Source organism: Zonotrichia albicollis, chromosome 21 (assembly GCF_047830755.1).
Source record: "Zonotrichia albicollis isolate bZonAlb1 chromosome 21, bZonAlb1.hap1, whole genome shotgun sequence".
Lineage (NCBI taxonomy): Eukaryota > Metazoa > Chordata > Aves > Passeriformes > Passerellidae > Zonotrichia > Zonotrichia albicollis.
The window spans coordinates 1,183,796-1,208,292 of NC_133839.1; the positions used below are offsets into that span (position 1 = coordinate 1,183,796).

General features: G+C 59.1%; 4 protein-coding genes across 10 annotated transcripts in view; 1 reads left to right on the forward strand and 3 right to left on the reverse strand.

The window, feature by feature from the left end:
- TMEM141 (transmembrane protein 141) overlaps positions 1-1,361 on the reverse strand; it is a 28,865-nt gene extending 27,504 nt beyond the window's left edge. For 2 of the 3 annotated variants that reach the window (XM_026796369.2, XM_005491839.4), the window contains exons 1-4: positions 1,215-1,361; positions 1,037-1,103; positions 839-922; positions 548-679 (exon numbers count right to left, since the gene is read on the reverse strand). In XM_026796369.2, coding sequence (XP_026652170.2) covers positions 548-679; positions 839-922; positions 1,037-1,103; positions 1,215-1,361 — 430 coding nt within the window. Of the gene's footprint in view, positions 1-547; positions 722-838; positions 923-1,036; positions 1,104-1,214 lie in introns of all 3 variants that reach the window. The other variant, XM_026796367.2, reaches the window with a different exon arrangement.
- Positions 1,305-3,621, forward strand: PAXX (PAXX non-homologous end joining factor). Of its 2 annotated transcripts, XM_026796360.2 has the most exons (6): positions 1,305-1,420; positions 1,502-1,562; positions 1,694-1,728; positions 1,854-2,044; positions 2,504-2,575; positions 3,036-3,621. In XM_026796360.2, exons 1-6 carry the CDS (start codon positions 1,335-1,337, stop codon positions 3,329-3,331), a joined length of 741 nt encoding a protein of 246 aa, XP_026652161.1. In that variant the 5' UTR covers positions 1,305-1,334; the 3' UTR covers positions 3,332-3,621. The 2 variants fall into 2 exon arrangements, with proteins under 2 accessions (XP_026652161.1, XP_074412202.1); XM_074556101.1 differs by having other exon boundaries at positions 2,501-3,173.
- Positions 3,622-3,934: 313 nt separating this feature from the next.
- On the reverse strand, positions 3,935-7,325 carry CLIC3 (chloride intracellular channel 3). Its single transcript, XM_005491843.3, has 6 exons — positions 7,182-7,325; positions 6,185-6,294; positions 5,709-5,834; positions 5,464-5,570; positions 4,977-5,152; positions 3,935-4,654 (listed from the first exon to the last, which is right to left on the reverse strand). The coding sequence occupies exons 1-6, from the start codon at positions 7,215-7,217 to the stop codon at positions 4,493-4,495; spliced, it is 717 nt and encodes a 238-aa protein (XP_005491900.1). The 5' UTR covers positions 7,218-7,325; the 3' UTR covers positions 3,935-4,492.
- A 317-nt stretch (positions 7,326-7,642) lies between these two features.
- The window catches only part of ABCA2 (ATP binding cassette subfamily A member 2), a 34,325-nt gene continuing 17,470 nt past the window's right edge, over positions 7,643-24,497 (reverse strand). For 2 of the 4 annotated variants that reach the window (XM_014270438.3, XM_074556075.1), the window contains 31 exons: positions 24,131-24,335; positions 23,513-23,677; positions 23,025-23,208; positions 22,544-22,756; positions 22,032-22,228; positions 21,769-21,951; positions 21,169-21,347; positions 20,960-21,080; positions 19,949-20,236; positions 18,694-18,912; positions 18,439-18,541; positions 17,773-18,098; positions 17,105-17,318; positions 16,821-16,926; positions 16,414-16,525; positions 15,932-15,992; positions 15,503-15,677; positions 15,302-15,417; positions 14,716-14,863; positions 14,389-14,512; positions 13,429-13,561; positions 13,150-13,267; positions 12,852-13,030; positions 12,413-12,554; positions 11,940-12,074; positions 11,659-11,762; positions 11,298-11,390; positions 10,907-11,009; positions 10,634-10,771; positions 10,221-10,427; positions 7,643-10,001 (listed from right to left, as the gene is read on the reverse strand). In XM_014270438.3, coding sequence (XP_014125913.1) covers positions 9,966-10,001; positions 10,221-10,427; positions 10,634-10,771; positions 10,907-11,009; positions 11,298-11,390; positions 11,659-11,762; positions 11,940-12,074; positions 12,413-12,554; positions 12,852-13,030; positions 13,150-13,267; positions 13,429-13,561; positions 14,389-14,512; positions 14,716-14,863; positions 15,302-15,417; positions 15,503-15,677; positions 15,932-15,992; positions 16,414-16,525; positions 16,821-16,926; positions 17,105-17,318; positions 17,773-18,098; positions 18,439-18,541; positions 18,694-18,912; positions 19,949-20,236; positions 20,960-21,080; positions 21,169-21,347; positions 21,769-21,951; positions 22,032-22,228; positions 22,544-22,756; positions 23,025-23,208; positions 23,513-23,677; positions 24,131-24,335 — 4,827 coding nt within the window. In that variant the 3' untranslated portion in view covers positions 7,643-9,965. The remainder of the gene's footprint in view (positions 10,002-10,220; positions 10,428-10,633; positions 10,772-10,906; positions 11,010-11,297; positions 11,391-11,658; positions 11,763-11,939; positions 12,075-12,412; positions 12,555-12,851; positions 13,031-13,149; positions 13,268-13,428; positions 13,562-14,388; positions 14,513-14,715; positions 14,864-15,301; positions 15,418-15,502; positions 15,678-15,931; positions 15,993-16,413; positions 16,526-16,820; positions 16,927-17,104; positions 17,319-17,772; positions 18,099-18,438; positions 18,542-18,693; positions 18,913-19,948; positions 20,237-20,959; positions 21,081-21,168; positions 21,348-21,768; positions 21,952-22,031; positions 22,229-22,543; positions 22,757-23,024; positions 23,209-23,512; positions 23,678-24,130; positions 24,336-24,497) is intronic. The other 2 variants (XM_026796351.2, XM_074556074.1) reach the window with 2 other exon arrangements.

The window sequence follows — 24,497 nt, forward strand, 5'->3', positions numbered from 1 at the left end:
CCTTGGTGAAGCACGTAAAGCCTCTTCAAGTTGGCCTAGCTTTGGAAGCTCAAGGTATGTATGGGAGAAATCAGCAAGCACCAATGAGAATTGTCCAGCAGTTGCTGTCTTGATGCCCTTCCAATTCTGCCCACCCTACTGGGCAGCAAATCCCTCCACACCTCAGTTGCTCTCTCCATCCCTTACCTTCTCCTTCCTCTTCCAGCAAATGAGCCATTTGTGCTGGCTTTTGTGAATACCCAAAGCAGGCAGGGCAGAAGGCAGCAGCAAGTGCACCCAGCCCACATCACCAGCCCTGCTCAGGAACCCACTGTGCCAGGTGCACAGAGGGACAGGGGAGACATGAAACTAGGTAAGGAGCTCCACCTGCCATGGGTGCTCCTGCTCCCACCCCCTGGCTGCAGGGTGCCAGTGTGGGACTTATATAATGAGATTTTGGCAATGACACGGTCACCAGCTAAATTACAAGACAGCAAAGTAATTATTGCAGCAGGGAAGAACCAGGCACAACAAGCTCAGGCAAAGCAGTAGGAAGATATGACTGTACCTGCGGGTTGAGACAATCCACCAGTCACGGCAAACTCTTGTGGGGACTTGCCTGTCTCCAGATAAATCCAGAAGTTGGAGCATTTCTGCGTCTCAGCTCTGGTTACCACGTAGCTTCCGAGGGACCCTGCAGCTGGGGCAGCCGAGGTGCTCCTGGGAGTGCCAGCAGCACCTGCTGCCCCGAACCCTCCTGAGCCCTGGGGACCGGGGCACTGGGAGGTGGCTGGAGCCAGAGACGAGCCCCCATAACAGTGGCAAACACCACTCTGTACCGCTCGGGCTGGGTGCTTACCCGCAGCCAACAGCAGGCTCCACTGCAGGCTGTACGGCAGCTTCTGCCGCGCCATCTTCTGCACCGCGAAGGCGGCCCCGCTGCCTGCCGAGACCGAGGCCGGGGTTACCGGACACGGCCGGGACGGGATCCCCACTGCCCCCGCAGAGCGGCCAAGGACAGCCCGGGGGATGCCGGGGTGGCTGGACCGGCCCGTACCTGCCAAGAAGGTGCCGATGCCCTTCATGAAGGCGTGAGACTGGCAAGCCGCGTACTGCTGCAGCGCCTGCGGGGAGGCATCAGCGCGAAGGCCGCAGGCCCACCTGGCCCCCTCAGTCCCGACATACCCCCCCCCCCGCACCCCCAGGCCCCCCAGCCCGTTCCCCGCGGGGCGCACCGGGTGCCTGGCGGCCACATCGTCCTCCACCCGCCGCACGCCCAGGTTCACCATGGCGAGGTTGCTGGGCCCGGCCTGGGGCAGGACCCGCCCCTGCCACCCGCCCCTTCCGCCGCGGCCATGGCGGAACCGGCGGGGCCCTTTCATGTGCTCCGAACCGGGACAGGCCGGTTCCTCTGCTACTGCGGACCCGACGGTGCCGTCTAGTGAGAGCGGGGCGGGAGAAGGAGCAGGTGGGGGGCGGGCGGGGATCGAGCAGCCCTGGCCTGAGCTGCTTCCTCCTGCAGTGTGACCGACGCGATGGAGGTCTGGGCCGGGGAGCTCGGTGGCTGCCCGGCGCTCGGCTTTGTATGTACCGGGGGGAACAGGGGGAGGCGGGAGAACCCGGGGCTGAGACCGCGGTGCCGGAGGGGCAGGGAGGGATCTGCACCCAGGCTAGGCCGTGTTGGACGCGCTCTCCTCCTCCTCTCCCTCTGCAGCGGTGCCCGCCGGAGGAGCACGGCGCGATGCTCAGGTGGGTGCCGCCGCCCTGGGACCTCCCTCGCTGCGGGCACCCTCTCCCCCGGGCTCCCCCCACCCTAGGCCCACCTCGCCCGGAGCCCCTCTCTCTCCTGCTCCCCTTACCCTCGCTCCCCGCAGGGCCGCCCTGGATCGCGGAACCGCCGCGCTGAGCCTGGGCCCGGGTTCGGCCACGCTGCGGCTGCCGGAGGAGCCGCAGTGCCCGGCCCTGGCCCTTGCCCAGCTGCCCGCCGCCGAGGCGCGCAGCCAGCTGCAGGCGCTGCTCTTCGGCATGGCCGGCTGCATCGAGAGCCTGGAGAGGCGCCTGGAAGGTGCGTGGTGGGTTTAGAAGAGGGGAGAGCTAGCAGCTCCTGCCACCTTCATGGGATCGTCACCCCCACCTAAAGTGCCCGAGGTGCCCCAGTTCAGCCGCAGCAGGAGAGAGCTTCAGCCCAGGTGGTTTCTTCTCACCAGTCCCAGTAGATCTGGTAGAGCTGCTGCCCGTCACTTCCCTGTTGGGGCTAGGCCGGGAGGACACAGTGCTCTGTCTCTGTGTGGAAACACAGCCCTTGTTCTCATGGCCAGCACCACACTAGCATCCTGAATGTCAGGGTTGCCTTATAGATATTTTTGTCTGAGGGATCTGGAAAGATTTTGGAGCAGCAGCAGTCTGGATGGAAGTGCTGAGAGGAGAATGGGGCTCAGTTTGGCTGTGGAGGGAGGCTTGAATTGCTGCATGTGGAATTAGGGGACGTTGTCACAAGCTTCGCCTCTGGCTCCTGTCTCAGTAGCAGTGGAGACGTTAGCATCTTCCTGCAGCCCCGAGAAGAACGCTGCCCGGAGCCAGCAGCTCTTCCTGCCAGGTAGGCACTGCCAGGGGCACCTGCCCTGCTCCTGCAGTCTTTTGTCTTCTCCCTCCTGGAGGCTGCTGGTCCTGTATCCACGTGCTCTCCAGGACACTCTGAGTGCCCTCAGCTCTGGCTGCTGGCAGCCACCTGTTGTCCTGGTGCTCTTCCAGGCAGAGCAGGGCCAGGGCTTAGTGTGGTGGCTCTCAGGGTGTCTGGGATGCTCAGGTCAAAGGCTGGGCATTGCCAGCCTCAGAAGGAGGGCAGGCTTTCCTTTGCTTCCAGACTGGAGGCTGTGTGGATCCATGGCTCCTTTTGGGAGAGGAGGCCAAGTCTGGCCCTTTCTTGCCCTCTGTGGCTGCTGGTCCTGCCAGGCTGGGCTCCTGGAGGCTCCCCCCAACCGTGAAGGGACCGGCAGGGCAGCCAGAGCTCCTGGGTAACCTGTAATCTGTGTCCTGCCTGTTCCTCACCGAGGCAGACCCCAGCCCCAGGAAGAGTAAGGCTTCTGGCTCAGCTTTGCCAGGCAAAAGGAAGGTACCGGGGGAGTCTCTCATTAACCCTGGTTTCAAAAGGTCAGTGCTGGGGCTGGATGCTGCTCGCTGGGCACCCTGTGGGCTCTGCTCCAAAGTTATGGGACAGCAGGGCTTGGGACTTGTGACTGGTGTTTCTTCCCTCTCCTTCCAGCAAGAAGGCACCATCTGGAGTGAATTTCGAGGACTCCTGATGGGTGCTGTCCTGTGTCCTGATGAAAGCCCTATGGACCCCTGTGTCTGAGCGAGGAGGTGTCCCTGTTGTTCTGGACCTGCTGAGCTCCTCAACCCACGGAGACAACAGAGGCAGCAGTACCTGGCAGCCAGCCCTCAGCTTTCCCCTTTGGGGGGAACAGATGGAGCAGAGGGGACACCAGCATGGTGGGTTTATCCCCTGCAACTCTTCCCTGCTGGCAGGGACCAGCTCCTGACTTCACTTACCACGAACTGGTGGAGTTTGGATGGAGCTTTGATACCATGGAATGGAAAGATCACCTGTGCTTTGCTTCTTGCCAGTAAAGGTGTTTTTAGCCAGCTGCTCTCTCTGAGTGCGTCTGTCCATTCTGCCTCTCCCTTTTCACGAAGCCTTGGGCCTGTTTCAGCTGAACCCAGATGTCTGAGCCTCGGAGAAGTTCCCTTCCCTGCCAGCTTTTTGCAAGTAGGCTGACAGGTGTGTGGTTAGGACTTGGTCAGCCCCCCTGGAGAGCTGGGAGGATGGGCTCTGCCTTGCTGGGCACTGGCGGAGGATGAGGATGTCAGTACAAAGCCTTGTGAGGGAGAAGCTGCTGGGGTGGTCACTCCAGACTCACACTGGTCTTACTTGCAAAGCTTTTATTGATTTCCAGGAACTCTGAAGCTTAACTTGTGCTTTCCCTGCTTCACAACCCCCAAGTCTGTTGAGAGCTTCCTAATAGTGGAACTGGGGGGGGGAACTGACCTGTGTCCATTACCTGTGCTATCCCCCTCCAGCTCCCTTCATAGGTCTCTAATCCTGTGCCAGGTCCTCTTACCTGGTGCAGGTGTGAGGGCACCCTGTGGTGCCTGCTGCCCAGGTGGGTGACACAGTCTGCCTGCCTGTGCAAGTGGCTGCAGGGCAGCTTGCTGTCCCCAACTCTGCCCCTGCCCTCAGCTGGGCACAGCTATGGCACCGATGGTGCCCATGGCCATGCCCGTTTGCCCTCATCCTGATGCTCGAGGGGCCACAGAGCTTGTCCTGGTTGTGAGGAAGGGTGGGTGGCACAAGAGGGGCTGAGTGCGCTGCAGATTGCTGCCAGCACCTGTGTGCCAGTGGAGGGAATTTGGGTGCAAGTGGCAGAGCTCTCCTGAGCCCTGCAGGCGGGGGCAGGGTGGGTGCTGACCTCCTGCCAGACCCCAGCCTTGGCACCCACCAGGGCACGTGCCCGGCTCACTGCGGTGGCCGGACCACGGAACGATAGGCCTGGATGATCTCCTGGCTATTGGGGCAGGTGTATTTGAACTCCTTGGTTTCACTGGCACTGTTGAGGTACCGCCACACGCCCCGCAAGTCCTTGGGGATCCCAAAGCGGCGGTAGTGCTGGCACACAACCTGTGGGTACAAACGGGGGAGACTTGCCTGACACTGTGCCAAGGATGCCTCTACCACCAGGGCAGGCACCAGCTGGCAGGAAGCCAGGGACATTCATGGCACTGCACAGTGGAGGGCCGGCACTGGGGATGCAGAGAGGAGTGGGATCTGTGGGAGGGCATGGTGCTGGGCCGTGCTCCCAGGGAGAGGAATGCTGGAGGGCACAGAACTGAGAGCAACTGGGAAAGGAGCAGGGGCTTGCTGTAGGTACCAAGAGGAAAGTGAGGGCATAGGGATGTCAGGGAAAGGAGAAGGGCATGGTACTGGGATGCCCGTGGCTTACCTGAACAATGTTGAGCTTTGGCAGCAGGTTGCAGTCAGCCAGTGTGAGGTGGTCTCCATCAAGGAAATGGCGCTGGGAGACCCGGAGGTGGGGGTCCTGGGCCAGCTCGTGCTCCAGAGGGGCACTCAGGTACTCATCCAGCTTCAGCAAGGCCCGGAGCAGGCTCCGCTGCAGCGCTGTAGGGAGGGTGACCAGGTCACAGTACAGCCCTGCTCTGCTGTGGCCTCCTGCCAGCCCAGCCCAGCCCAGCCCAGCCCAGCCCAGGTGTCCAGGCAGCACCTGTCAGCCTCTTCTCACCTGGCTCAGGGTGGCACCTACCTCTGCCCTCCCACAGAGGCCTGGCATAGCCCATATAGAGAGGGCAGTGCCTGGACAGACGTGACTGTGGACTCGGTGGGGGGACTGGGAAAGCTCAGTGTCACCAGGGTAAGCTTTGGGGTGTGGCACCCGAGAGGTTGCATGGGGTGCTCCCCCACCCGCTCCTCACCCTCATCCTGGGCAGGTACCGGGTTCTTGATGAAGGCAGAGAATTTGTGGAAAATGTCATTCCCAGCCAGGCTTGACTCTGGGTACTGTGGGACCAGACTGGGGCACCTGTGGGGATATGGGCACAGCTGAGGCAGGTACCAGAGGCTGACAGGCTCATGTGCTGTCAGCCCCCTCATCCCTCAGCTTGTCCTGCCCTTCTCTAGGGGGGCCCTTCCTCCTCTCAAGCTGGCACCAGCCACTGACAGGGGGGGGCTCAGCTGGTCCTCCAGGAACTCCTCGATGGTGATGGTGTCAGTCTTGGGCTCGCCGTTGTAGAGGAGGACGGGCAGCTGGGCACCTGGAGCGAAGTCCTTCAGCACGTCCAGTGCCCTGTGGGAGATGGGTAAACCACTGATGCCTGGCATGTCCAGGGTTCTGCAGGGCACTGTGTGTGTGTGTGTTCATACTGCGCACATTTCCCGAGCAAAGGGAGTTCTGGTGGGCTGGTGCACAAGGTGGTGCCCTCAGGCCCCTCCCGCCTCAGTGTGTGGCCAAGGAAATACCTGCCAACCTCCCCCAAGCACCAGTGGTCATTTGGGGAGGTACAAAAAGCTCCATGCATCCCATAATGCCCCACCCTTCACATCCCTTCCCAGAGTGGTGGGGACCTACCAACCTCCCACCCTGCACATGATCCTGGCCCCAGGGCTGGCACCCCTTGGGAGAGGGCCACCACTCACCTCTTCACGTCCACAGTGGTGAGGGTGAAGGGCACCCCTTTGAGCAGCAGCACCATGAAGAGCCGCTGGCAGAAGGGGCAGTGTCCTATGCTCTCCCCATCCTCACTTGCCTGTGGGCACAGAAGGAGAGCTCAGCTGCCCTTTTGCCCTGGCATGGTCTCAGTGGGGTCTGTCCCAGAGGGTACAGGGTGAAGATGATAGGGCACATGCCCCAGCCCAGCCTGGCAAGCTGTGCTGCTGTCCATGGCACCTGCCATGCATGGTAAGGTGCCAGCTCCTGGCCCCTGCCTGCTCGCTGAGCCTCAGTGCCACACCCCAGAGCAGCCACATGGCACAGCAAGTGCTGGCCCTGGCACCCTCTGGGGACAAGGACATCCAGGCTGCAACAGCCTCACAGTGTCAGCAGGACAAGGACTTGAGAGCAGGTGTGGCAGCAGGGGTGGCAGTAGCAGAGGACAGTCCAGCAGCAGAGATGTGCCAGAGGAAGGTAACAGAGATACCGGTGGCCCCGTCAACCCCAGCCACAATCCCATGTGAATTCTGTCCTGGCCTGCACAGCCAGACAGACTGCCCTAGCCAGGTGGTTGCAGGGAAGGGCCTGGCAGGTGCAGGCAGATGCTGTGGTGCTGGCCTGCTGGGCCCTGTTTTCAGGGGGAACCTGGTCCAACCTCCCCAGGTTTAGCACCCACAGCCCCTGTGCCTCCAGGGCAGGAAGAGGCAAGCAGCCCTGGAAAAGAGCCCGAGCTGCCTGCTGCCTGTTCTGCTGCCTATCCCCCCCACCTGCCTGCTGTCCCCTTCCTGCCCCACTGTCTGTTGTCAGCCCCACTGCCTACCCAGTGCCTGACCCGCTGCCCGCTATCTGCCCCCCTGCCTGCCCGTGTCCACATCTGGGCACTGCAGTGGACAGGGGCAGCCCAGCCACCCCACCACAGCACTGCCAGAGTTGGTTGCCAGAGCTACCAGCGGCCTGGGGCACTGACCTGAGGACCCCCCTCACCTTGATGAAGAGCTGGATTTGGGGTTTTTCGGCCATGCTGCGCGGCAGCTGCTGCTGTACTGCTGTACTCCCAAGTGCCACAGCTGAAACCACGGCCCCTCCCAGCCCACATTCCTCCTCAGGGTGCACCCGCTCCCACCCACGCCTGGCCCCATGGCACAGACAGGACGCCCTGCTGTGGGGCCCTGCCACCGTGGCTGCTGCCAACCCCAGGCCGGTAATGCAGCTGGTGGCATTGCCAGCTGCTGCCACTCCTGCCTGTACCCCCAACCACCCCACAGTGCTTGAATGACGACAAGCACTGGGCACAGACCTGTGTTGTGCCCCAGCACACACTGCCCATAGCAGGATCCTGAACCCCCACCCTGGCCACTGCCACTCTCCTCCTCAGCCCAGGCCCTCCCAGGTGCCCAGCCCTGCCATTCCCCCCATGCCCAACTACACAGCCTCAATGGATTCAGTTATTATTTTTTATTTAAAACGGTCATTATTTTCACATTTCATCTTCTTTTTGTTTGGTAGCAATATACAGGCAGCTCCAAGATGTCCCCACCCCCAGGGGCCCCACGCCCGCGGCTGAGCATGGCACTGGCGCCATGCCCACGGCTGGTGGCCAAGGACGTGGAGGGGGAGGCAAGGCTGGAAGTGGGGCCAAACTCAATCAAGTGAACAGTGTTAAGGCAGCAGCCACCCCTGCCCTGGGGTGCTACCTTCCTGCTCCACCCTTGGACTGACTCCAGCACAGCAACTGTGCCTGGGCAGGTCGGCCACTGTGGCCACCCAGGCTGTGTGGGCACCTCCACTGACCCTCAGAAGCCATGCAAATGATGGCATGGTGGCAGGGGGAAGACTGGGTGGACAGGGAAGACACTGTGACTGGGTGCCAGTGCTCTTCTGGAACCTGGAACAAAAGCGTAGTGTGGCAGGTATGGGGCAAGGATAAAGCCCAGAGCATAACAGCACTGCCCACTCTGGGGTGCTCCAGGGTGCCACCAAGGTGACAGCTGGGGACTCAGAGATGACACTATCCCCTCTCCCTGATGGCAAACGGCAAACTTTGAGCTGGCTTGTCCTCCAGCATCCCCTGGGGAAGGTAGAGTGTGTCAAGCATAGGAGCAGGGGCACATTGGTGGGGGCTGCACCCCTGTGCCCTCCAACCCATCCCAGATCCAGCCAGTTTCCCATATGCCATTTAGAAAAATGGTCTGAAAAATCTGAAAATAGAGCTTCTTCTCCCAGTTTTCCCCCTATCGAAAATACTGTATATTGTATCACAATCCATAGCAGGTGGTATATGGGCCTGATAGGACCAGGGGGCATGGGGACAGTTGAGGTCAGGCCCTGCTCCTGTGCCCAAGGGGGGCCAGAGCCAGCCTCTCTCCACCTCCCATAGCAACCAGCTGAGGTGCCTGGTGCTCCTCAGGGCCTCCAGCCAAGCCTGTGCCAGGAAAGCAGAAAGGGCATCGGAGCACAGGGCAGACAGACTATGGCTGCTCCCCAGGAAGGTGCATAGCCGCCCTGGGGGATTGCCAAAAACTGTGGCACCCAGCGGGGGGGGCAGGTCAGCATCACAAGCCCACCTCTGGGCACAGCTGCAACTTGTTGAGAGCTGCAGGCGCCAGCCATGGTCCCTGTGGGTGACAAGGCAGCAGGACCCTCTGCAAAAAGGAGGAGCACTGCTGACTAAGGGGGTGCCCACTGCTGGCCAGTGACACTGCCAGCCCCACTACCAGCCCCACTGCCAGCCCCAGTCCATCCTTCTCTCCCCTCCACCCCAGGCACCACTGCCAGGCTGCTGGCACCCACCGCGACTGTCCCGACCTCGTACCTTAAGGCCACTCCACCACCAGCTTCCAAAGTCAAGCTGGGGTGCTGCAACCCCTCTCCCAGTACCACCAGTGACCCAACAAGAAGAACCTAGTGCAGCTGGTTCCCGTACAGGGCTGGACACTGAGGAACAAGTGTCAGGACAAAAGTGAAGTGGAAAGGGACACAGCAGAAAGGTGGCAGGGCGGCAGCAATGCCCTGTGATAGGGGAAGCAAGTGGTGAGGGCAGGCAGGAGGCAGGATCAGAGACTTGAGGGTGGGTGACATGACTAGGGGCAGAGGGGAGAAACAGCTGGTGCCAGCATGTGAAATACCCTGTGAAATACCCCTCTACGCTGCCACATGCCTCTGCAACAGCACTGTTGCCTGGGGACGAAGCCAGTGCCCAAGGCCAGGCAGGGCCAAGGCGAACAGACCCTAGGGTGGGCAGGATGTACCAGTGAGGCCAAGACTCCCGCTGGTGACAGAAATCAGTTATGGGTGAAGGACCAGAGCACCTGCCCAGTGGTGCCCAGGGCAGCATCAGCCAGGGGGATGTGGATGCAGCCATCCTTCTTCTAGCTCCATGGGGCCAGGCCTGGGGAGGTACCTACAGCCAAAGGTCCCCAGAGTGAGTGCAACAGGAGTGTCCAAAGGCACTGCTCACAGGCCTGTGTGTCTGCCCCAAAGTGAGTGGGGCTGGCAGTGCTGGCAGCAAGCCATGTCCTTTCCTTCAGAGTCTCCATCCATGGCATGTTGAGGACTATGCCCCCAGCACCATGTGGTGATGCTGCTCCAGGGCTGAAGGGGGAAATAGCCACCCCAGTGGTGGCTTCCAAGGTCCATCCAGGCATTGCCGTACCCACTGTGTCCTCCCTGGCATGTGGCTCCAGCTGTGGCAACTCCACTCCACGGGGCAAAGGGAGGGGAGAGGCCAAAAGGGTTTGGTGGCTTGACAACACAGCTGTCCCTGGGGTCTCAGCACAGCGTGTCCGTGTTGAAGGAGAGCTGAGCCTGGGCAGGGAGATAAGCAGGGCTCAGCGGCTGCCCACTTAGCCAGCATACCCAGGGCATCAGAGTCTGGCACAGGCGGCAGAGCAGGGAGCCCCCACCCCTCCCAGGCCCAGCCACTCCATTTTGTCACCTCTGTGGTGTCACAGCACTGAGTCCCAGGGCCTCTGACACAGACACAAGTGGGACCAGGAACACCCAGATCTGGGGACAACCTCTCACCCTCTCCTCCTCAAAGCTGATGAGGCCTTCGTCATCAGTCTCCAGGTCCTCCTGCTCCTCCACCACGAGGGCCCGCAGCTCAGTGGGGGTGGTGCGGGGGCGCAGCAGGCTCAGCACACGCTCCAGGGGTGACTGCAGGACACAGCTGGGGCTGGTCTCCTGCTGCTCCAGGTTGTCACTTTGCTTCTTGGCAAAATTCACAAACACCTGAGGAGAAAGGGGCAGGAGACTCAGGTATTTGCAAGCACCTCCATCCCATGCTTGCCAGGTCAGGACCCAGGACATTCTGCTGTGTGGTGGCCGTCACCATACTCCCCATCAAGCTCCAACCCCTGCCCCAAAGGCAAATCCTGCCTGGCACGTTGGCACTCCCCGAAGAGAAGCATCCAGCTGCCCATGCTGTCCCGTCTTACATTGTCCAGTGTGGTTTGGCTGACAGAGTAGTCTTCAATGCCCAGCACATCTACCACCTGCTCCATCTTGCTGAAGACCTGTGCCAGTGAGATCTGGTCTGACTTCAGCTGGTACTGGGCCTTGGTGTGATGACGCTCCTGGGAGGTGATCACAGAGAGGACACTGAGCTCTCACTCCCTGACTCCCTCCCATCACCTGATGGAGGATGAAGGCTGCTTCTGCCCTGAAGTGGGGGCTGGCAGGGGACAGCATGGCCACCATGGGCAGCTCACCTTGAGGACAGCCTCAGGGAAGTTACGGTTGAAGAACCTCACCACCTCCTTGACATTGAGGCTGGACTTGGTGCGCACTGTGATCATGTAGCCATCACCAAACCTGCACAGGAACAAGGCACCGAATGAGGACCTGTCCTCTCATCTGCTCCCCCATGACCCTATGGAAGGGGACCATGCTCTCAGCCACTACTGGACACCAGGTCAGTGGCTGGGCACTTCAGTGACCCTATTCCTGCCCACCTCTAAAGCAGCACCCACACAGAGGGCTGGTATCTTGTCACAGATGCCACACTGTCACCCAACGATGGGGATCCAGCCCCCTCCTGCCCAGTGGAACACAGGCTGCTGGGCCCCATGCAGGCATTCTGAGCTCTTGCAAGGCTCTTACCTGTTCTTCAGGTGCTGAATACTGCCAAGACACTTGAGCCGCCCGTTCACCATGATGGCCAGGCGGGTGCAGAGGGCCTCGCACTCCTCCATGCTGGGGTGACAAGGGAGGGTTCAGAGGAGGGCATTGGAAAACAGTGCCAGGGCTGTGGTGGGGGTAGGTGGAGAGCTGGGCCTCCCAGGCCATCACCCAAGTGCAGTGGCCCCACCACCAGGGATGAGAGAAGGCAACAGAGGGTGTGTCCCAGGCTCCCCTTGCTCCTCATGCCAGAGACTGGGGAGCCAAATGCTGGGGAGCCCTCTCCCTCCCACACAGCACCCCAGGTGCTTGGAGGCATCATGAGCACAAAACCCCTCTGGACCTGTGAGACGTGAGCACCACGGAGCGACCCGTTTTGATGACATCCAGGATGAGGTTCCAGAGGAAGCGCCGTGCCTTAGGGTCCATCCCTGTGGTTGGCTCATCCTGGGGGATAGACAGCACCCTCAGACATGTGAGCCTTGGGACGGACCCTGCCACTCCCTTCCTGTCCTGAGTCCAGCTCAGGCCACCATCCCACACTCCAGGAGATGCATGGTGTGTGGTGAAGCAGGGGGTTGGGCACCCCCCACCTGGAGTAATTTTTCTACCCTCAGAGCGCACCAAGAAGATGAAGGCTGGATATCCAATAAGCGCAATGGCTGTGGATAGCTTCCTCTTGTTGCCCCCACTGTAGGTGCTGGCAGGCTTGTCTGCATACTTGGTCAACTCCAGCTTCTTCAGTGCCCACTTGACCACCTGCAAGGCATGGGGGACTGCTGTCATCCTGCAAAGGCCACAGGACTGGCAGAACAGGCAGGGGTTGGGCTCCCTGGCACATCAGCTGCTGAGGGGACTACTAGCCAAGTGCAAATCAGGGAAGCCCCACGGCAGCCCCTGGCACAGCCATGAGCACTGGTGGGGCCCTGCAAGTGCATGTGCCTGGCCCTGGCAGCCCACGTGGGCACACTGCTAGGGTGGCATTGCCACGAGAGCAGCAGCACTGGCTCAGGCTGCCACTGCTGTCCAGTGAGATGCCATCCCTGTGGCATAGCACCAGCCCTCAGATGCTGCCAACCGCTTGCCCAGAGCCTTACCCGCTCCTCATCCTTCCAGGGGATGCCACGCAGGCGGGTGTAGAGCTCCAGGTGCTCCTGGGCTGTCAGCTCATCAAAGAGCGCGTCGAACTGGGGGCAGTAGCCCAAGCTCTGCTGGACCTGCAGAAGCTCCTTCAGGATGCTGTGGGAGAGGATTGAGTGTTTGTGGGAAGAGAGAATTCTTCTTGTGAGGACTGCTGCTGAGCCCCCTTTCACATGCCTTTACACTGGAGCATCTTCCCCCAAGTAAAACCCCACTGGGCAGCCTCAGCACAGGGCCACTGTCTCTTGACCCACATCCCAGGCAGATGATCACCCAGGAGAACACAAAGTTGCCGAGTCCCACTGGGACACACAAGCTCACTCATGCTGCTTTATCCTGGGAGCTTTCCAAGCAGACCCCATCCCATCCCCAGGAAAGCAGGCAGCCCCACTTTACCTGTGTCCGTTAATGAAGGCCTCTCCACCTGTGGTGCTCTCATCCCCTGTCAGCATCTTGAATGTTGTGGTCTTGCCTGCACCATTGACACCCAGCAACCCAAAGCACTCCCCAGGGCGCACACCCACACACAGCCGGTCCACAGCCAGGATGCGCCCAATCTTGCGGGACTTGTACACCTGGCAGGGAAGGGGATGGGGACTCAGCACACGAGAAGCCATCTGGACCCACTGTCCCACCCACATCCCTGGGATGGGCTGGTGCCTGGAATCTCCTTGCAGCCTCATGCAGCCCCCACCTTCGTGAGGTTCTCAATCTTTAGCATGTCATTGTCGGCGTCACCACGCAGGACCCGGTGCCTCTCATTGGCCACATCAATGTCATCCTCAATGGGTTTGGTGGAGACGGGCAGGCGCCTGTGGGAGGGAGCAGAGGCAGAGGGGAATGTGGGACCAGGAGCTGCACCCCTGACAGGACCAGGCAGCTCCCACTCAACACTGCCAGAAAGGCAGCCTGAAGCTCAAGGGTCCCAACGGCAAATCTTTACCCCAACATCCCTGCCTTGTGCCACACTCACTGGGGCTTCCGGAAGAAATTGTACTGGCACATGATGGTGATGAAGAAGCCAACAAAGCCTTCAATTGTCATGGCAACAAGCCCCCGTGTCACGATGTCCCATTCGAAGGGTGATTTCATTTTATCAAACTGCCCTGAATAGGAGGAAGAGCATAGAGCAGCTGGGGACACCTTCCCATGGAGACAGCTTGGTTGTCCCTCCTGAGCTGACCTATGACAATGACACCGCTCCCATGCTCACCCACCACAGCTGCCTGGGCTGATCATAACACAATGCCCTCTCAGAGCATGGGTGCTGTGGAAATCATCCTGCAGGTTTTCAACCTCATTGGGATGAATCAACCCAGCTGAGAGTGGAATCAGAGGGATTTGTCAAACCCTGACCCAAAACTGTCCCTCACAATGCCAGCAGCACCCGATTACGTACAGAAGCTGCTCAAAAAACAGAGAGCAGGGGAGCTTCTGAGGCCAGGATGAAGCTGTAAGTGGCAAAAGGCTTATGTTGGTTGGGCAGTGCAGACCCAAAGAAACCCTGTCTACAAGGAGAATCCCTGCAGCCTCCATCCCTCCTGTCACAGCACAGACCCACCATGGCCCACCACAGCTACACTATGCTGCCAATGAGATCCACCACAGCCTTGCCATGGCCCACCACAGGCAGTGTGCAGCAGCAGCAGCAGAACCACACACCTCTGTCAGGGCTCACACCATCTTCTCCCCATGGGGCTGCTATTTGGGATGGCCCAAGGAACCACTTTCAGAAATGCTGGCACCATGCCACAGCTGAGCCTCAGCTGTGTCTTCTGTGCCCCATCTAATCCACCCCCTTGGCTTTTTGCTCCAGGTTGCTCTGGGCCTTGGGACACCCCCATGGGGCAGGCAGAGGGGATATGCCAGCATCAGGGTCCCCTCCAGCTCCACAAGCCCTGGCACAAGGGAAGGAGAGAATAAGAGGCCATACCAATCTTGGCATAGTACTCATTGATGTATTCATTGTAGGCCATCTCCATCAGGCCATGGCCCAGGTTGTAGTTAGGGAACACGAGGAAGCAGCTCTTCAGGTAGCTGTTCACCAACTTCAGGTCCTGTGGGGACAGCAGAGAGAACACAACCATCCACCAACCCCAAGTGAGTGGTAGGAGCAGGATCCCCAAGATCCAGCCCAGTCGGGTCTCATGGCTGATCCTGCTGGGAACAGAAACCTCCTGAGGTCCCTCCTGGCCTGAGCTGCCTCACAGACAGAATGGCAGCATCTCCCTTCCTGGTGGCAGAGCTGTGAATGCCGTACCTTGTCATGCTCAAAGAGCTGCAGCAGAAACGTGGCGACAGTGGCTGTGATGCCAATGAAGAGATTGATGACGATGAGGAAGACGTAAGCAGAGCTGGGAACCTCAAACCAGAAGGAGGCTGGGTACATGATGGGGGTGATGGACCAGCTGGGGAGGTGAGAAGGAGCAGCACATGTCAGTATGGCAGCAGAGGGGCCCCCAGCCTTGGCACTGCCCATCTCCATCCTGCTGCTCCCAGGCTCTCCCACGCCACTGCACTTCAACCAGCTATGGGGGCTGCAGAATATCACAGAATGGTTTGGATTGGAAAGGACCTTTCAAGGACATCTAATCCAGTCCCTGGCCACAGGCAGGGACACCTTCCACTAGTGCTCCAAGCTGTCCAACCTGGCCTTGAACACTTCCATGAATGGGGCAGCCATAGCTTCTCTGGGCAATCTGTGCCAAGGCCTCACTGATCCCATCATGAAAAATTTCTTCTTCATATCTGGTCTAAATGGCTATCTTTTAGTTTAAAACCACCACCCCATAAGACTCTGGAGGCATCCCTGGTGCCTCCTGACTACCGCCCTCTGAGCAACATACCCATAGAGCAGGAAGAGGGACAGGACAGCAGGGAAGTTGGTGGGAGAGGTATATGCTGGGAGGTCAAACACGAACAGGATGATGATGCAGCACGTGGCTGGCACCAGGTAGTTTAGCTGGAGAAGACAGAAACATCTGTGACTGCCCACTCCCTGGCACAGCCCCGGAGGCCAGGCCAGTGGGGCCACGTGTCCCACTTACCATGTCCCACATGTAGTTGGCCAACCAGTAGATGACAGGGTCACAGCCACTCACAAACTGCAGGTGTTTGGCCTTGGTGGCCTTTTCGGCCACCAGGAATACCACAAAGCTGGCTGGGACGAAGGACATGGCCACAATGATGAAGATAGCAATCACCACATCTGTGCCTTGCAGGCTGGATGGGGAGCAAGGAGAATATGGAATCCATCACCCTCAGTTGCCTGGGAAGGGCCACTCACCCTGGTGTGGGACAGTCACTGTGCACAGATCAGGGCATGGCACATGGACTCCCACATCACAGCCACCCTGTCTCTCCCCACCATGCAGCCGGTGAAGCAGAAGCCTCCATCTTCCCATGCAACCACCATAAAAAGCCCCCTACCTCCCATGGGACAGCCACCCTCCCTCAGACCCTCTCCTTGGACCTACAGGTAATCCAGGGACAGGCTGGCACTCGTTTTGTTCATGGGGTGATTTGTGACTGTGATGCCTGCAACGACCAAGAAGAAACATGGAAGCATGAAAACTGGCTTGGGACACAGAGCCCTGTCCCACATCTGCCTGGTCCTGGCTCTGAGCAGGATGGGCTTCCAACCTGAAGCTCAAGAGGAGCTGGGCTCTCTGAAGCAACTCAGCACCTCAGTGCCAAGCCCTTCCCTCACTGGAGAGCACCCCTAGACATGTCACAAGTCCAGGCACTTCCAGGCAGCACTTTGGGACAGTCCAGCCCAGGCCTGGCAAAGAGCTCGTCCCAGCTCTCATATCTCAGAGCTGAGGTGTGTGAACCCCTGTTCCAGCTGGACACTAGCCTGCTTGGCCCAAGGTGGACACTGCACTTTGGAACCTGGTTGGACTATACCCTAATGCTGTTCCTGACATGCTCCTGCCCTCAAGCACCTGCAGATCCTCACCATAGGCAGCAGGGTTGCCCTTGCTCTTGGGCAGGTTGGCTCTCAGGATGGCGTTGTTGAGGGCATTGAGGTAAGTGGGCATGCTGTGGTAGCCCTTGTTGTTGTAGAAGACCTGGAGGAGGAGAGAGGAACAGTGGGACATGGCAAGAGAGCTGGGCCCAAACATGTACTGGGAGAGAAGGACACAATGGGATGGACAGCCACCCACAGGGCAGGCATCCTGTGCTCAAGGCTGTAGGGAGAACAGGCCATTGCTGACTGTGCTGGGCCAGAGCTGCTGACCATTCCCCTGTGGCCGGAGCCTCCCAAAGCACTTGGGGAGATGCAGACGAGCAGTTCCAGGGGTTCCTGCTGCCCCCTTTCCTCCCCACCTATCTGCCCTGCCCTGAGGTGCAGTGCTGTCCCACCTGGGCCGTTCTCCGCACGGCAATCTTGCGCACTGTGGCCGGAGCCCTGGCTCCGAAGGAGGCCGGGATGGATTTCTGGACGTTTCCAAATGTGAGTGCCCCATACCTGTGGGACAAGGCACTGCTGAGGAAGCTGCAACTGCCTGCCCCCCACCTCCAGGGGTGGAACCATACTTGAGCATGTTGCTGAATCCAGCCAGCACCCTGGGGCAGGTGTCCCCAGACCCCTGGTTCTCATCCCTGCTCTGTGGTGCAGGACAGACCCTCCCGGCCTCCCCTCTTGCCTGTGCAGCCGGAAGCGGTCCGAGGTGTAGAGGAGATACTCAGAGACGTTGCGCCCTGTGATGTCTGTCAGGATGTCCCCTGTCACCACCTTCATCTGTGGGGGATGGCCCCCCACGCCACTAGGGCAGGAGAAGCCAGTCCCCTGCATGGAGCATGTGCACTTGATGGGCTCATGGATGATGTGGGGCAGGGCAGGGGCTGAGGTCACGGTCCCTGAGGAGCAGAAGGGGGGGCTCACAGCCAGGCTCCTGCCTGCCCCAGCTGCTGGGGACAGCAAGAGGGTGGGGTGGTTGGGCAGGCAGGGTCCTGGTGACTAAGAGATGAATGTACAAAAAGCTTAGGGGGGACAGAGATTCAGAGATGGGCCATGAGACAAGGGGGAGAAAGAAAGGGCTGGGGACCACACCCAGCAAAGCTGACTCAAGGCTGGCCACGGGGCTTTGTGACAGCGTCACCATCCCAGGGGCTCTACTGGCATGGCTGGGGCTCAATGGGGACAGCGTTGCAGGGTCAAAGCCACAAGTTCTGCCCAACAGAGCTCTGCTGTGTTGCCAGGCCAGACTAACAGGTACTCCCAGAGGTCCCTGGAGCCACTTCTGTGAGGAGAGGCATTGTCTCCCTGCTGGAGACAAATCCCAGACACAAGAGCACCCAGCATAGGTAATACCTTTAAGAGTGGAGAAAGTTGTGGAGTTCCAGGCATGGAGCAGGTCCTCATCCACAGACATGGGGTAGTCAGAGGGAGCCGGGGATGGAGGTGGTGGCACAAAGTTGGAAAGTGGAAGGCCCTGGGTGAAGGAGTCGATGCACATGGCATCGAAGTACTTGGCTGCCAGCATTTTGGACTCATTGCTATTGAGGTTGAGGGTCTGCATGGGTTGGTCCAGCGTGTTGTTAAAGGGTGTCTTGAGCACGCAGGTGGCCCCCACACCAGAAGGAAGATGGAAAGTGTTCACCAGCTGCTGAGGGCTAGCATCAGGAGACAGCCTAATGCTGCAGAAGCAAGGAGTAGGAAACAGATCTCAGCACCACAGCTATCTTCTTCTGGGACCTCCCTGAGGCCTTGGCACTGATCATGGGCACACACAGCCTATGCCTGGCATGACTGAGCTGCTAATCACAGTGTCAGGGCTCACACATCTCCCAGAGACACGCTGTCCAGGACAGAGATTGTTTTCTATCAGGGGACATGGCACCAGCCAGACTCTGCTCCAGGCCTGAGCCAGCCCTGGCACTAGGCCTTCTGTGGGCTGCCCTCCCCACTTGCCCCCCTTACAGTCCCATGGAGGAGCCTTGGGCACAGCGTGCTGGTCACCAGCAGTGCAGCTCTCACCGGTACTCACGCCGCTCCTCGTTGGCATAAGGAATGAAGTTACCCTTGGGCTGAGTGTAGTTGTGGTATTGGGATGGCGAGAGGATGAGGGGTGGCAGGTCACCTGTGGGGACAAGGACAGGAACCTGCTCGTACCCACAGCAGCACTGCACACAGGGAGACTGTCCTGGCCTTGTCCTCCTGCAGCCAGTGGCCACACTGGAAGAGGCAGAACAAGTCGCCCAGCATGCAGGTAGGTAGGTGGCTTGCATGCACCTATTTCGGGCACAGAGAGCGCCACAGTCATGGCCACGCAGACGAAAAAGGCGGGCAGCAGGATCTGCGAGAAGAGGGCCTTGGTGTTGCGCTTGGCGCAGTGGAAGCGTTTGACGATCAGCCCATGGAACTGGCGCAGCTTCAGCCACGAGCCTTCCAGCTTGAAGCTTCCCCGACCTGCCAGGTCACGATCCTCTGCTTCCACCTCTGCTTCTTGCTCTGGGACGGAGGGGGACATCAGCCCTCTGGCACAGTTACTCCCACACCTGCCTGGGCTCCCAGGAAGCTGAGCCAGATACCCAGCCCAGCTCAACCACCCCAAGGGTAAGAGCAGCACCCAACCCCAAGTCTGCCACCAAGCCACAGCAGCAGTGCAGTCAGGAGCATGGTATCTGGCTGGCAGGTTCCTCTTGGCCCCAAAAGGAAAATTTAGACAATAGTTTTTAAAAAAACAACCTAATTTGGTGCTTTTTTCCAGGACTCCCCCATTTTCCCATCAGCTCTGCCAGCTGGTGGGGGGTCAGCACACACAGGAACAAAGGACAAGACACAGGTGGGAGTCCCAGTGAGACAGTGGGAGCTCTGTCACAGCACTATCCCACCTCTGCCTCCCACAGCCCTGGTGGAAGGAAGAGGTGGCACATCCCTAAATTAGTCACATGAGTTGTAAGATAACCCAGAACAGGATCTCTGACTACAGCAATAACTTCGAGGCACCTGATTGCACCCTCTCTATCCAGCAATCCCACCATCCATGCGGGGAGAGCTTTGCAGCTGGGGCAGGGTATGACTGGTGAAGCCATCACCTGGAAGGTGATTCTGTGCCCAAGGACCAAGAGGAGAAACCCAATGGTGACAGGTGGGAAGAGGCCATGTTAGTGGGACAAGTCTGCAAGGTGGCACTGGAGACCCACAGGAGGCAGAGGCAGAGCCAACACTGGCTGCGCTCACTGGCTTCACGCCCTGGCATAAGACCGTCATGGCACACCCTACCAGCATGGGGTGCAAACTCATGGAAAGAGCCTGTTCCCAGCCCTCCCACCCAGGCTGTGGCTCTCTGGTTGCTGTGTTGCTGGATGCCCCATCAGCCCCCTCCCCATGGGCTCTTGTCCCAGCAGTCACAGCCACCCATCTCAGTCACAACCAGATACCCTGAGGGACTGGGTCAGCTTTGCCCACCCGGGGCGAACCCTCCACATCCCAGCTAAGTGCCACCCCCGGCCCCTGCCACTGGCCAGGCACCAGCAGCACCAACCTTGCAGACTGATGTTATCGGGGTCCTGCTGGTTATCGAACAGGGGCACGTAATCCCCAAAGAATTCAGAATAAGCCCCACCTTCATCGCCACGCACGGAGCCCACCGAGGACGCTGAGCGCAGGGATGCTTGCGACTGCGCCAGCTTGGAGCAGGTCACCAGGTTGCTGAGCTCCACCTCGGGTTTCTCTGGCACGGCTGCTTCAGCCAGGGACTCCCCATTGGCTTCAGACTTTGGGCCCAGCTCAGAGGCAGGTGGTTGCAGGGCATCCTTGGAGTCCTTCATGTCTGGAAGAAAAAATGTGGGTTGCCACCAGCCATGCTACTCTACACTGCAGCACAGAACCGACTGGGGATGGATTGAACCACAGAATCACAGACTGTTTTGGGTTGGAAGGGACTCCATCTCATTCCAGCCCCTCGCCAAGTGCAGGGAGACCTTTCACTAGACCAAGTTGCTCCAAGCCCCATCCAACCTGGCCTTGAACACTTCCAGGGATGGTGCACCCATAGCTCCTCTGCATGACCTGTGCCAGGGCCTCACCACCCTCACAGGGGAGAATTTCCTTCTAACATCTAATCTAAACTTCTCTTTTATTTTAAAACCATTCCCCCCTTGTTTTAACACTATCTGTCCATTTAAAATCCCTCTCTCTGATTTTTTTCAAGCCCCCTTTAGGCACTAGAAGGTGCCATAAGGTCTCCCTGGAGCCTTCTCTTCTCCTGCTCTTCCAGCCTGGCTCCATGGCAGAGGTGTGCCAGCCCTCAGAGCATCTCCAGTCTCCATGTTGTCCTCTGGAGACCTGTGCTGAGGACACCAGAGCTAGCCACTAGTCCAGGTGAGAGTAAAGCCAGAGTGGAGCAGAGGCTGGCTGCCTTTGGCCAAGATAGGCACTGCTGGAAATCTCTCCTGCACCTGGGATAGGAGATTCCTGCAGCCACCAAGCCCAGCAAGATCACAGAGCCCCTCACTAGCCCCGCAGTACCTTGTGCCCCCCCAAACACCCGTACCCACGTCACTGTTCTCCAGAGACTGATCCTCCTCAGACACCTTCAGGAAGACCTCCTCCAGCGTGGTGTCCATCAACCCAAAACTGGTGAGGTCTAGCTCTTCCAGGCTCTGCTCCAAGTGCTGTGGGAGCAAAGTGCTGTGTGAGGAGGGCAGATGTCCACAGTGCCACAGCCCCATGCCTGCCGACTCTGCCAGCCCCTGCAGGTACCTGGAAGAGCCTCTCAAAGCAGCCCTTCTTGACAGCCTCACTGGGCAGGATGTAGGAGAGCTCTGTGTTGGTGTCTGAGATGAGGAGGCAGGAAGCCACATACTTCTTGATGAACTGGGAGACACGAGGCTCAGAGCAGGGGCTGACAGAGGAGTGGCTCAGGGGGCTGTGGCCTGCCTCTGAAGCAGAGAGACAGTACCCATCAGTCAGCTCACACCTGGCCTCCCTCCAAGACCCCCCACATCTCCCCTACTCCCCAGTGCCATAGGACCTTCCCTGTCACCCTGACTGGCCTGGGGACAGTCTTCTGCAATGTGGCCCACACTGGACATCTCAACGCAAAGGGCAACCCACAGGCTCAACAGAACCAGCACCTGGAGAAAAATGCCACTGCTGTGTAAGGTCTGGCCAAGGACTCAGTTGGGAAAAACTAAGGCTGAGCAATGGGGCCTCCTACACCCCTGCCCCATCCCTTCTGCCCTCCATGTGGCCTAAGGAGACTCAGGATGGGAGCACTTGGATGTTGACCTCTCCTTTCCTAGGCTGAAGAAGGCGGGTGCCATCTACTCCTTTAACAAAGGGTCCCACTGCTCCCCAGACCTGTGCCATTCCTGGTGTCTGACTGCTTCTTCACCACTGTCAACTTGTAGCCATCACCATAGGTGCTCTTGAGGAACAATGGAGAACCACAGCACTTGAGCTTGCCATGGGAGATGATGGCAATGCGGTCCCCCAGCAGGTCAGCCTCATCCATGTGGTGTGTGGAGAGCAATATCGTCCTCCCTGATGGCAGCAGAAAGCCTCAGCACAGGGGCCATGGCTGCCACAGAGGAGCATGCTAGGCTCTGCCCAGCTCTGCTCACCTGGCTTGTACTTGAGGATGAGGTCCCAGATGGCCCTTCGGGCATATGGGTCCACACCAGCTGTGGGCTCATCCAAGATAACAGCTCGCGACCCACCCACAAAGGCAATGGCTACTGACAGCTTCCTCTTCATGCCACCCGAGAGAGTCTGCACCTGGCAGTGCCGTTTATTGGAAAGTTCCAGGTCCTCAATCATCCTGGGGAGAGGGCAGAAGCACCAGGAATGCTGTGGGGGCTGTGCTGGTGCCCAGTGCCTGTGGGGGGTATGTAATGGCTCTTCCCCACATGGTATCTGCAGCCTTCAGCTGCTGGGACTGCCCAGCTGTAGTCAGGCTATGGGAATCTTCTGCTTACTTCCACAGCCTGACACCCCAAGGGTGGGAAAACAGCTGGTGGAGCTGCTCCATGGGAAACCACTGCCACCAGATTGCCCCCCATAGCACAGCCAGCAGGAAGGAGACTCACTCATGCCAAAGGCATGGAGGAAGACAAAGGAGCTGGAGGGTGCCTACTTGTCCATCTCCTTGCGGATCTCCTCCTCTGCCATGCTCTTGAGCTGCGAGTAGAACCAGAGATGCTCCTCCACCGTCAGCCTGTCAAAGAGCACGTTATGCTGGGGACACATGCCCAAGTTCTTCCGGATCTTGTCCATCTCCGTACGGATATCATGGCCATAGATGGTAGCAGAGCCCGATGTTGGAGGGAACAAGCCAGTGAGGATGGACCTGGATGGATGGAGAAAGGCAACAGTGTGAGGGAGCTCATACTGGCCCCAGTCTGGCACCAGTCCCAACACCTCTGGGAGCACCTGCTGGGCCCCAGGCAGAGCAGTATCAACACAGTGCCACGAGTCTAGTCCTGTCCCATGTTTGTGCCAGCCCCACACCCACACTGCTGCCCTCTGGGCATGGTACCAGCAGCCACAGGCCCCTGCCTCACACCCTGCAGCTGGCCAGAGGAACATGGACTCTCTCTGCCTGGACAAGCACTCACATGGTGGTGGTCTTGCCTGCACCATTGTGCCCCAGGAAGGACACAACCTGGTTCTCGTAGAGGTTGAGGCTCAGCTTGTTTAGCGCCAGCTTCTTGTCTGTCTTGTAGACTTTGGTGAGCTTGTCAATGCAGACGACCAAGGGGAGGTGGGTTGGCTCCTCCTCGATGCCCCTTGTCTCCTCTGCTGTGACAGTAGGATGGTGAGGAGTCAGGGGAGGGCAAAGAAGCCAGCCTTTGAGTGGAGTTCCCCAGGAATGAATCAACCCTCCTCCATCCCATGGTGGCTATGCTGGCCTGTGGTCCCTTCCCCTCTGCTTCTTGCCAATTTTCCCCCTCCCACACCACAGTGGCAGCTCCCAGAGAGGCCACAGTGTTTGGTCCAGCATCCTGCCCTGACAAGAGCACAGGGGTCCATGGCCAAGGCACAGCCCTGCGACAGAGTCAGGGCCACCCTTGTGCCACCCACTGCCACCCGCAGCTGCCCTCACCCAGCCTCCGGCTCTCCATGGCACAGGCCTGATCCTCCTCCATGATGCTGAGGCGGGTGTTGCGTGACCATGGCCAGGTCCACTCCCAGGTCTCCACACGCCCATTGCCCAGCCAGTAAGACTTCTGGAAAGGGAAGTACCAGGGCCGTGGCAGGCCGAACATGCCTGCAACCACAGCCCCAGGGAGTCAGGGCCAACACTACACCCAGGCCCATGCAGAAGCTGTTGAGGACTGGGTCAGAGCTTGGTATGGGCAAGGGCTTGGGAGTTTTCCCAGGTCAGGTCACCACTGCAGGGTGGGGGCTGTGAACACTCCAGCTGACTGGGCTCAGGGTAGCTCTGTGGGCTGTGCCAGGAAACAAATTCCCTTGGAATTCAGGTTGGGTTGGCTCATGCTTCAGCTTCACGAAAAAATCAAGGAGCAACTGAGATGCTTCCACAAGGGCGGGGATAAGGGAGATTGGTATCTCAGCTGTGGACATCTGGCTTTGCTACAGCCAGCCCCTGAATTGAGACACCTGGCTGACACCAGCAGATATGAACATGTGGGAGGTGTCCCCCAGCAAAGAGGCTCCTGTAAGGTCTGGGGGGCCCTCATGCCTCTCTGCCCACACGTACCCGGGTGCACAGCCTCGATGTACCACGTGAGCACCCCATACACCATGGCATCCACGACCAGCATCATCATGGACAGCAGGAGGTTGAAGTCATCTCCTTCCACAGGTGACTGGCTGAAGGTGTGCCATTGGATACCCACGCCAGCCACCTCATACAGTGCAAAGTACTTGGAGCCCAACCCAAAGGCGGTGGTGGACATGAGAGACTGTGAAGAGGTAGAGGGAAGGGAATGGGAGGTCAGCAGGAACCGCAAGCTAACTCCAGAAGAACAGGTTTGGGTGAATTCCTACCTAGTGCTGCCCCACCCAACCCCATGGAAATGCTCCTGGACCTGAGAGGCACCAAACCTTCTGGAGATACCTCCAAA